Source organism: Myotis lucifugus, unplaced genomic scaffold (genome assembly GCF_000147115.1).
Source record: "Myotis lucifugus unplaced genomic scaffold, Myoluc2.0 scaffold_40, whole genome shotgun sequence".
NCBI classification, from domain to species: Eukaryota; Metazoa; Chordata; class Mammalia; order Chiroptera; family Vespertilionidae; genus Myotis; species Myotis lucifugus.
Genome location: NW_005871088.1, coordinates 3,517,537 through 3,529,696, shown reverse-complemented (window position 1 = coordinate 3,529,696; position 12,160 = coordinate 3,517,537). Strand labels below are relative to the sequence as shown.

Below are 12,160 nucleotides of genomic sequence, written 5' to 3'. Positions count from 1 at the left end.
CTCCCTCACAGAGCTCACAGTCTAGAAGGGGAGCCACAGGCTAGACAAGCACTTCCTGCTAAGGGTGATGGGAACACAGAGGGAGTTATTCAAAGGTACTTTGTAGGAATGTTGGAGAGAGCCAGTGAAATGCTCTATGTAAATTGCCAAACCAGATGCATGGCTTAGAGTGGTCAACCAATGGCAGCTGTTGCATTTCTCTATAGAACTGTGCATTTTACACATGAGGAAACTGAGTTTCTAAGGTTAAGCAGTTTTCCCAGAGCCCCATAACTCATAACTGAGAAGATTGCCTTCCTGCTTCAGGACTGTGTTGGGGCTCCAAAGCTCTGATACATAGAAGCCAAGCCTTCTTAAACCTTGACCTGCCTGTTTCAGCCTGGGTTCTTACCTCCCTCTCTCAGGTCTGGCTCCTGCTGGACCAGGGCATTCTACTTGATTCATGCCCAGTATGGAGACACACAATATTATGTTAGTTTCAGGTGCACATCATAGTGAGTAGTCATTTACATGTCTTATGAAGTGATCACTACAAGAAGTCTAGTTCATTGTATTATTTAAAATTGTCTTGAGATCTCTTTAACATGAATTTTTTAAAAGTGTTGACTTTTCAAGTGTTTGGAGATTTTCCTGTTGTCTTTCTGATATTCTTTTCTATTTGATTCCATTATAGTCAGAGAAAACACCATATACTATTTCAACTCTTTAAAAATGTTGTGGATTGTTTATAGTCTTGAATAAATCTATCTTGGCTTATATTCCTTGGGTACTTGAAAACAATGTAGTTTTTACTGTTTCTTTTTGGTGTGAATTGGTCTATAAAAGTCAATTAGATCCAATTAGATGATGGCATTGTTGAGTTTTTCTATATTTGCTAATTTTCTGTCTAATTGTTCTATTGATTGTTGAGAGAGGATATTAATGTCTCCACCAAAAATGTGAATTTTTATATTTTCTCATTTCAATTTTTCTCTTTTTTCATATATCATGTAGCTCCTTTGTTGGTGCATGCACATTTAGGATTACTGTACCTTCTTGGTGTATTGATCTTTTTTATCATTATGCAATGCCCCTCTCTGTCCCTGGTAATTTTCTTTGCTCTGAGGTTTATCTGCTATTTTTATTTACATTTTCATGATGTATCTTTTCCCCATCCTTTTATTTTCAAACTGCCCATATCATTATATTCAAGGTGAGCAACTTATAAAGAGCATATAATTGAGTCATCTTCTCTTATCCACTCTGCCAAACTCTGTGTTTTAATTGGTTTTAATAGATGATTTTCACTTAATGTACATATTCATGTTAGTGCTTAACTCTGCCATTTATTTTTATTTTCTCTGTTTTTGGTTTCTCTATTTTCTTTTTCCTGACTTCCTATGGGTTACATGAACATTTTTTAGAATTGCATTTGAGGATTCATGTATAGTGTTTTTGCATTAATGTTTTAGTACACCATTTTTAGTCGTTGCTGTAGGTATTACATCTATGCATAACTTTATGACAGTCTACTGGTGTTAACATGTTACCAGTTCCAGTGATGAATAGAAATCTTTCCTATCTTTCTACTCTTCACCCTCCTCTTTTTATAATGTAACTGGAGGCCCGGTGTACGAATTCATGCACAGGTGGGGTCTCTCAGCCTGGCCAGTGATCAGGGCTGATCAGGGCTGGCCAAGTCGGGGGAGGGGCAGCCGGAGATTGGCCGGCCAGCCCCCCATCGGGTCGTTGGGGCGCCGGCTGGCTGCAGGGAGGGACTGGGGGACATTGACTGGCTGTGGGAGGCTGTGGGATTACAGTGACCACCAGGGGGCAGCTCCTGCATTGAACATCTGCCCCCTTGTGGTCAGTGTGCATCATAGCAACTGGTTGACTGGTCATTCTGGTCATTCGGTCCTAATGCTTGCTTAGGCTTTTATATATATAGATTGTGTTACATATATTTTTCCACATGCATTTAGAACCACAACATGAAATGTTATAGTTGGTACTTCAAGCATCAAATATAATTTAGAAAACTTGAGAGGAGGAAAAAAAAAGTCTATATTTACTCATATTTTTTCTTTTTCCATTGTTTTTTCCTCCTTGGTGATGTCCAAAATTCTTTCTTTAATCATTTCCTTTTTGTTTAGAGAACTTCATTTAGCCATTCTCTTAGGAGAGGCCTGTTGTTACCAAATCCTCTTATTTTTTATTCATTTGATAATGTCTTGATTCCCCTGCCATACCTGAAGCCTATTTTCATTTGGTATAGGATTCTAGGTTAGTTCTGTTACATCAGCACTTATTTAGATCTTCTGTTTTAGCTGATAATGCTCCAGCAGGGAGGGGGGCACCATCTCATTTCTGCCATGTGGGTATAGAAGTCCGTGTTTCCCACTTAGTCTTCATTGACACCAGGTAGGTTTGGGCTCCTCATTACTGCTGAGCAGTGGTGACAGTTCCAGTTCTCCACTAAGCTTCCACTGATGCCAACATGGCTGGAATGGGTAGGACTGTCTCATTACTGTTACCCATGTGATTTCCACTGACATTGTTAGGGATGAGATGTGGACTCATTACCTGACTCTCTGATACCAACTACTCTGATACCAACCTAGTAAGGACAGGGAGAGATGAGTCATTACTGCTAGATGGGGGTGCCGTCTAGGCCTCCCTTGCCTTTTGCCGATGGGATTTGAGGGCCACAATTTTTTCTGTGGTGGTTAGCTGAATTAGAGCCACTCTTATATAAAAGTTGTCTGTCTTGGCATGCTGCCCCTTTCCTGGTACTTTGTCTAAAGAGAACAAAATTTTGTCTCTTTTTGTCTGCACACATTGGCATTTTGCATTGTGGGATTCTTCAAGTCCATGTCTGGGATCTTTGAGGTAAAAAGAAAACCCAGGGAGCTCATCACTATGTCATTCCTCAGGTCCCAAGTTTCCTATCCAGTTTACCTTTATATCACCACCTTCCAGTGTCTTCTTAAGTTTGTTTTATATATAACTAGAGGTCTGGTGCACAAAATTCATGCACACATAGGGTCCCTAGGCTGGCTGGCTACCAGGGCCAATCAGGGCCTTCCAGCTGCTGGCTGGGGCCTTCTTTCATTCCAAGATGCCCCCTGGTGGTCAGTGCACATCATAGCAAGTGTTTGAACTCCTGGTCTCCCAGTCGAACTCCTGAGGGGACAATTTGCATATTAGACTTTTATATAGAGAGAGATGTCTAGAGGTTTTAGTTGTACTCAGTGGGAAAATGGGAAAAGAACGTCTCTATTTTTTCAAAGTCAGAAGTCTAGACATTGAAATTTTAGAGCCTTATTCTATACTACAAAGGAGATTAATGGGAAGGAGCATTTCCCTCATATATGAATCCTCAGTAGGGCTCTTATTTCATTTCTACATCATGAAAAACAAGTGAAACAAAACAAAATGTAAAAAAAACCCAGCTTTACCTGAGTTTGTACATGTCTGCTCATCTGTTATGGATGGTATACATTGGGGTAGCATGATCACAGCCTGCTCGGATAGTTTTTTTTATAAACCAGTGCACTGGGGTTTCATGAGCCCCTTCTAACAGCCATTGCTTCCTTCCACTGACTGTCAAGATTTGAACTGTTAACACACTTAGCTGGGTGTAACATGGGCAGGAGTAGGAACTGCTACTTCTATGGGCTATATGGCTTGCTCTAGTAGAGCTAAGCGGGCCAGCTGTAAACCATCACCTGGTCTTAACCAACAGGGTTTCCATATAAAAAAGCTGTGTCAAGAACAGAAGAGCCATTCCACAGACCTCACCGCATACCATGCAAAAGTAAAGCCAGACCTAGGACCTACATCTCCTGCTATTAAGCCCAGTATTATTTTAGTTAAATCAGGCTGCTTCTCCCCCCATCCCTCAGCTCTCCAGTGAACTTTGCTCTGCCCCATAGCCATCCCAACCAGCTGCCTCATAGAAGTGCCCCTCATCTGTGGGAGAGGGAGGGGCTCAATGAGATTGGTGGGGTGGGGAGAGAAACAGGAAAAAGAATGTGGCTGACTTCACCCAAACCTGTCCCTTAGAGTGAAAGACTGTGATTCACGGGGTCATTGGTCTCATCTTCATATCTGAAAGACAGTGTACTTTTTGTCTCCTAAGCCCTGTGTCTAGGTCGTTTGGGAAAGCACCTTGGAGAGTCAAGAATAAAATTGCAGGTCAAACAATGGATGACTGGAAAACTCGGCTTGTAATCAAGAGCATGCTTCCCCATATCACCATGGTGGGAAATCGTCAGGAGCCCAGAAAGCTCCAGGAATCGGTCAGACAATGGGCTATTGGGGGGGCGGGGGGTGTTGAATGCTTCTAATCTTAAACTTGAATGTAAGATGTATTATTGAAATTCTGTGTACAAATTGATGGCAGGGAACCAACTTAAAATGTAAAGAACTGGAATCTGACATAGAAGAGATCTAGGAGATGAGCTGACCCTACCCCTTGTGAGTTTCTGGAAAAACAGGACATACAGTCCAAGGCTCCATTCTGGACTCCCAGTCCAGTGATCTCTGCACTGCACCCCTTGAAATGGAAAGAGAGGAAGGGTGAAAGGGAAGAAATGCTTACTTTTTCTCTTCATAGAAATCAGGAGTGTGGGAATGACAGGCACTAGATGTATTGCATTAGCTTCCTAATACCACTGAGAACAGGAAGCCAGTAAGTAGGGTATAGAAAGATATTTCCATTAAACTCTTTGGCCTTTATGTCCTTTTAAAAACTCATTTGACAAATTTCTACTTTCCTCGCTTGGAATCCAGACATCATCCATGTATCGGAAAATCAGGGTTAGGGTTTCCAGCGGTAGGTCTAGGATCCAGAATGACAGAAGGGGCCATGAAAGCCATTGGTTAGTTGAATTTGACAATAAAAGCCTGCATCATCGCCAAACTACCAAGATTGGCTCAGTTAGTAGGAGTTGCAGCAAACACAATGGTTGTTATCTCAGTGTATTAGGTCTACAGACCTAATCTCTGAAATTAATAGAGCAGAGAGGAAATGGCTCTTATAGAGCCGTGGGTCTGCTTCCTTCCTGTTCAGAGAACTAGGAGCTCAGAGTTCTGAGATAATGTCATTTCGCATAACTAGAGGGCCTGGCTTCTCCAATCCCAAGGGCAATCCACTTTCAGTAAATTGGCTTTCTATTTAGTCTAGGATTCTCATATGTGCACAGGGGTGAGAGCAGATTGTTGAAGTTTTGCTTCTCTTTTATTCCTCATTGTCTTCCACAAACAAGGTATTGAGAATGTGGTACCAAGTTGAGTATATGGACATTTACAAAACTATGTTTGCTGGAGTTCCAGAGATGGTAGACAGAGGAGATGGCAAAGATGGAGCAATTAATTGGCCAGTGGTCTGTCCTCCAAATTGCCAGCCCTTCTGCCAGGGATTTTCTAGAAGGCAATCTCTAACCTCCATCCCAATTACTGTTTTGTTATTTATCTTTTATAAGCAACAAACTCTTGGTAATGCATCCAGAGCTCATGATTAGTTTCGGCATGACTTTCAGTTTCTCCTTTGTGTCACACTTGTTTCCACTCCTTGGAGGAAAGGTGGATAAATTATAGTTTCAGGGGTCCTCTTCTCTTTCTCCTCAGGGACCCCACCAATACCCTTTTAAAAAGTGTGACTAGTAAGTAACTTCTTTGGTTTTGATCAGTTTAGACCTCCATGTCAGAAGGGTTTTACTTAGATGGGTCTTTGGAGTGGCCATCTGTGCCCTCACTCCAAAGATGTTACCATTGCTCATGCCATTTCCGGGCTTGACTTTTCTTTGTATATGACCTTTAGAGCCCTTTGTAAGCCTTGCCCAAAATTCACCGTGTTGCTTTAGAGTCACATGTTGTACTTGATCAAAATCAGCCCTTCTCCCTCTTCTTGTGACATATCTTATTTTCCGCCCTTGGCTCTGAGTGACCTGTTTCTTATAGTCCAAGCTGTTAGAAAACCCAGGATTTGCCCCAGTTGAGGGGATTAAAAAATATGTCTCACACTACAAAAGCCACTCTTCTCAAATGAGTCCTCTTCACAATAAAAAACAAAAACAAAAAATCAGCACTTGTCTTCTTGGAAGGTGCATATGGTCTCTGACAGGATGGAAGTGAGGGTGCCCATTCTATTGGCCTGGCCTGAGAGATATACATGGAGTCTGGCCAAGTCAGGCACCGCTGTACCCTCAGCTGGCAACCAAGGCAGCTCTTGGTTTGAGCGCAGTTGAATGTTCGTGGCTGGTCAATCCCTGCAACCTCTGGAAGACACCTGGTGCTAACATGGAGCTCTGCTACATGTGCTGAGGAAATCAGCAGCCCAGGTGTTTGCTGACTGAGGGACATAAATGGGTGGATTAAAAGCAGAGGGGCCTGTCAGTTCACCATGAAACCGCTGTCCAAACAAGTTATTGCAGGGCCCAGAATGATCATCAGCAAGAGGTACTTTGCAGGAGCTTGTCTTGCACTTCCAGGGTGACCTGAACTGGATATCAGCTGTTTCTGTTTCTTGCTCTCCCTCTGATGCTCCCTAATGTCCATGGAAAACACCCTGCTCCCCAGATCCAGGGAACTGTGTGTATGTAGAAGCACATCCCTTATACCACTCTCCCCCATCCTATAATCATACTCAATATGAAAATCTAATTTAGACACTCAGCTTACCTGGTTTTCTTGTCCTTGCCAAAAGCCAAACTAACAACAACAAAAACAACCTTGTTTCAAATCTAGGTCTGTAAATAAAATTCTCAGTCCGAAAGGACAATTCATGTAAACAGCCCTGGGATTTCCATGTGAATAACTGACAGACCACTTGCAGGAAAACATCCGTCTGATGTGATGATTGTTCTTGGCCTAAGTCCAGGGCTCAGAACACCTGGATTCTAGTCTTGCTTCTGCCCCTAACTTACCTATGGGGTTTTGCCCATCATTTGTCCTTGATAAAGGTCAAGTGAACCAGGAATAAGGATAGCCACCTTTAGCCCTAACTGGTTTGGCTCAGTGGATAGACCGTTGGCCTGAAGGGTCCCAGGTTCAATTCTAGTCAAGGGCATGTACCTTCGTTGCGGGCACATCCCCCGTGGGAGGTGTGCAGGAGGCAGCTGATCGATGTTTCTGACTCTCTGTCCCTCTCCCTTCCTCTCTGTAAAAAATCAATAAAATATATTTTTTTAAAAAGAATAGCCACCTTTAATTGAGCATTGACTAGGTGTCAGGAACTTGCTAAGCATTTGGGGGGTATTATCTCCTGTAATTCTTAGAATAACCCTGAGATGAAGAGGATATCTCTAGGAACTGAGGCTCAGAGAGATTAAACAACTTGGCCAAAGTCACTGAACATTTGGGCATCCACCCAAGGTTAATAAGGCATCCAATCTCTAGTTAGTATGTGCAGTTTTAACAGGAGGCAGAAGGAGAATGTTTTCCTTTAAAATTAAGATATCATTCCTCCCTAGATCAGTGGGTTGATTGAGTACTAGTAGGAGAATCTCTAAATTATTAGTGCTTCTGATGGGAGTGCTCCAGAGCTTGCATGGAATTGGAACCCAGTATACACATCACACATCATCACTCTTTCAGTTGATACCTCACTGCAAGTGCAAATCTTTCCCAGCTCTGAGCAGCCACCTATTCTGTTCACAAGGCAGTGCCAGACAAAATGGGGTAGCTGAGGGCATTAGACAGACAGTTGGAGAAGGAAGGACATACTGCTTATTGCTCATTTTCTGTGTCTCATCATTTAATGACAATAAATGGTTCACTCTGTAGGTTACAGTGAATTGGCATAGTGGGTATTCCTTCTGAGCTTCCCAACTGTTCTCCATCTTGATGGATGAGGACACTCAAGTCTGAGAAATCCAGTGACCTGCCGAAAGATGCCCATCAAGCAGGTGGAGAGCTATATCAAGTGTCCCCATTTGGGTTGTCCCTAGTGCAGCCTGCTTTCCACCCACAGTATGACCAAAACTAACTCCTCACCCCTTCTTACCTCTAATAAGGCTGAAGAAGGAGGAGAGGGGAGGCCTGAGTATAACAAGGAATGTGGAGAAATAGATGGCTACAAAAATACTGGCCTTGTTTTAACTGGCCCTCTTTTTTAGATTGATGAACTTAGTAATAACGGAAGAGGTCTGTCCATGTCCTTCTGCGGTGTGTGGTTGGGTTTAGGTTCTGTATCCAATGTCCTTGGGGCCACATACTTTTCATTTTAAACAGCATAGGAGACAGTAAGGAGACCTTGAATCTGATCCCAAGGATGTAACCAGTGCTTTGTGATACCTTCAGCATGTCCCTTCCTTGTAGAGGCCCCATTTCCAGGGTCTCTCCTATGTGTCCAGCCCTGGGCTAGATTCTGGACGACAGCAGTTCACAGTCAAGGAGCAAACAATTTCTAGGCTGCCTCCATTGGGAACAACTCTGTCCTGTTCTGTAATTCTACTTGTCCTACTCTGCAATGGTGAGGAGAGGATGGTTGATGACTCTCATGTGAGGTACTTTGTACAAATTAGCTCATCTACTCCTGTGACAGGGATTAATATTTCCACTTCACTACTGAGGAGACTGAAGCTCCGAGACAATAAGGACTTTTCTAGTGTTACACAGTCAGTAGGCGGGAAATTCAGACCACAAACCCAGACAACTTGACTCCAAAGCTCTTCCCCCTCTGCTGCTTCCCATTCTCATTTTAGGAGCTCAGATAGTTAAGCCTTCTGCAGGCTGGCATGCCACTTGGGGGTGAAACAGAGTCCCAGATTACCTGGAGATTTTATTACAGTGCAGACATCCAACAAACAGAGCAAGAGTGGAAGCATCTTTATTTCATCCTGGTGGCTCCCTGGAACCTTCTGGCTACCACCATCCACTACCCAGCCTGAAAACAGCAAGCCAGGCAGATTAAACACCCCCACAAGGAGGTCAGAACAGTCAGCTAGGACCTAGGCTGAGTTATCTAAACAGCCTTCTTGGAGCCCAGAGAAGGCCAGTGTCCCCTGCTCCATGGAGGCTGTAGGCATGTTGCAGATGTGGCTCCACCTCCAGGCACCAGGTGATCCAGAGACAAGTTATGGGAGAGGCTGTTGTTCCTGACACAGATCTTGCATGAATCTCTGTGTTTCAGTCTCTGCACCAGTAAAATAGGGTTAATAATCTGCCCTCTGCCCACGTCAGGGTTTCTGGATGATGATGAACAAGATATGGATATGAATGCTATATAAACAAGGCATAACTTCTGTTAGCACTTTTTTTTTAATGATGAGAGGTTGGCACTGGCTCAGAAGGGCAATGGGAAATGTTTGTCTTTGCTACTCAGGTAGAAACACACATGACTCCTGAGGATATCTTAGTCTCATCAACAGTCCCACTGCACTGAGGAGAGCTGGATTTATGGTGTAGCTCTGAGCATTCTAGGTCAAGGCTTGCAGTGCATATGTGCCTTTCTATTTTGGGGCTCCTCCCCATGGAGCAGGCAGCTGTTCGCTCCCTTTGCTCCCTCCTCCTCCTCCTGCAGTAAGGGTCCTTTCCTGCTCTAGACACCCAACCAGGGAAGGCCACCTGTCAGAGGTCTTGCATTCAGATGGATCTCTCCTGCCACAGCTGAGCACTGCTTGGCTTTCACCACACCACTGGGCTCTGCATCTGGGTCCTACCTGAGTAGCCCAGTCCACCAAACCATTGACCTGGAAATCGCAATCTGTTTGAAGGAGAGGATGTTGAGAGGGGGAGTTCTATTTGGCAGCTGGCTTCTGCTGGCATCTGGGATCTTGGCATTGCCTATTTCTGGAATTCCAGGAGCCTACTCTGGCCTTGTCTGCATTTCTGCTTGGCTCCTGCCCCCAGCTTCCTTGACATTAGGCCCAAGGTGACAGGTGTCCAGAGCTTGAACTCTCTAGGGGAGGAGAGTAGATACTGTTGGACCTTAGGTCAGGGCTGCAGAATTTCACTGAGCTGAGGCTCAGACACCATCTTTCTCTAGCGTGTGTGCAAACCAGGAGTCATCCCTGGGATGTGGGTCTGGGACTCTCCAAACTCTGAGCTGACCTGTGACAGCTGAGGCCTCTTGCTTTTGCTGAAAATCCCCAACTGGAGAGCTCAATGTGACTCTGCTTGCAGGCAGATATTTAGTTCGTAAGCTGCCCATGGAGTGCCAAGTTCCAGAACTCAGGGTGAGGGAAAGCATGTGTTTCTCAGGTCTGGGTTACAGATTTTTATTTCTACAGTCGACATAGAATAATTTTTCCAAGGCCTCCCTCCTCCCCTTTTGCCTCCTTTCCTTCTCCTCCCCTTCCTTCCTGACTTTCCTTTCTCCTTCTCATTTCCTGCCTCCCCTCTCACCAGATCTCCAACCCCCAAAGTACCAAAGTTAGAAAGGCAGGCAGGAGCCACAGGCTGCTGGACATATCTGCTGGGAACCCAGACCAAGGATCAGGCATACCTGCCACTGCCCCTACCTCCCACCCCCCCAGCTTCTCTAAACAAACTTGCCTTTGTGTGCTTCCCTCCAGTGCTGTGGGGCTCGGTCACTCTCCTGACTCCTCATCCAGAGCTGCTTCTCTATTCGGTTGCTTCCCAAGGCTGTCAGGTCGCATAGCCACTCCCATGACCCCGAGATCTCCTGCTCTTACGTCCTTCTTTCCATGGCTCGGTACCTGGCACATAATAAATCCTCAATAAGCAGCGGCTGCTGTTTCTCTTGGCCAGAAATCATCCCAGCCACTCTTTTGTTGACCCAAGAGGTCAAGAACACACAAAGGAGAAGGGGCGTGTCCAGGGTCATTGGGCCAGTTAGTAAATTCATTACAGTTTCGGAAAAGTGGTTGTCTCTTGGCCTTGTGTTGGAAATGGGAAAAGAACAAGATAATTTTCAGGAAACCTTTTGCTCCAATGGCTAATTCAAATCTGCAGATGCCAGCTGAGCCCTGTCATGAGGCTAGGCACTCTGGAGGTACAGAGATGATGAAGAAACAGTCCTAGCCTTAAGAGAGCTGTATTGTGCAGACAGGAAATGCAAAGCCTAACATGGCAGCCTTGAGGGTGGCCAGAGCACGAAACAGGCTGAAAATAGAGTAGAAGCTGAGGCCATATTATCGTAGAGACCCATGAAGGCCTGAGGAAGGTGTGTATACTTTAATCTGCTGGGTGACATGAGCATTGCTCAAGAGTTTAGAAAGGTTGGATGAGCAAGGCAGAGATGGGCATTGTGGAGAAGGTGTTTTCTCCTTTCACTGGAACCTGCTGAGCACCCACCATCAGATGCTCAATAATAACAACTGTCATTAGTGAAGGTGAAACATGACACTTAGGAGTACCACATACCTAGTCCAGCTCAGAATTGGTCATCTAACTTGTATAATGGTCTAAATCTTGAAGCTTTACAATTCCAAAAATGTTGCTTACCACTCTCTTGTGACAGTAGGCCTATGTGGCCCTCTGAAGTGTGAGTAGGGCAATTTGGAAATAACTATTTCCCTGGGGAAAGATGCTCAGGTCATGCTCTAGGTTAAGGCTGGCAAACTCTGCCCCAATGAGCTAAGTCTGGCCCACAGCCTGTTTTTGTAAACAAAGTCTTATTAGCACACAGTCACACTAACTTGTTAACATATTGTATACTACAGTTATACCAGAGGCCACATGGCCTGCAAAGCCTAAGATATTTACTATTTGGGCCTTTACAGAAAAAAATTTGACCTCCCCTGATCTAGGTCACTGGGCTTTGGTTCATTTTTTTCCAAGGCCATAGCTTTCCCTAATAAATGGGTACTCCCCTCTGTGCTGCTTGAGTGAAAATCACAGATCTTCACACCTCCCCAAGTATTCTGTTTCCTCTGCTCTGTCAAAGCTGGTCCAACCTCCACTCTAGGTCCTGTCCTTTTTCCAGACACCTTGCCTCTGTAACTGGTCCTTATCCTTTTTGCAACATCCATTTCTCCCTCTCCCATCAGCATCCAGAAAGACATTTTACAGTCAATCATTCCTCTGCTTAACCAACCAAAAGCTTCCCACTGCCAACAATTTACAATCCACCCCCTTCCCTATGGCCAGCAAAGCCCCCTGCGAGCTCACAGCCGCTTGCTGGGCTTACTGTGCCCCAAGCCCACTGGCCACCTGCCCTTCCTTGGAACACACAAGAGCTGTCCCCAGGACCTTCTCACTTCTGCCCACTTGC

General features: G+C 44.6%; 1 protein-coding gene across 2 annotated transcripts in view; it reads left to right on the top strand.

Annotated features, from left to right (window-relative positions):
- Window positions 1-12,160, top strand: part of MAMLD1 (mastermind like domain containing 1) — a 103,092-nt gene that overhangs the window by 43,410 nt on the left and 47,522 nt on the right. For both annotated transcript variants that reach the window (XM_014454941.2, XM_014454942.2), the window contains exon 2: window positions 4,121-4,280. In XM_014454941.2, the coding sequence (XP_014310427.2) occupies window positions 4,185-4,280 (96 nt within the window). In that variant the 5' untranslated portion in view covers window positions 4,121-4,184. The remainder of the gene's footprint in view (window positions 1-4,120; window positions 4,281-12,160) is intronic.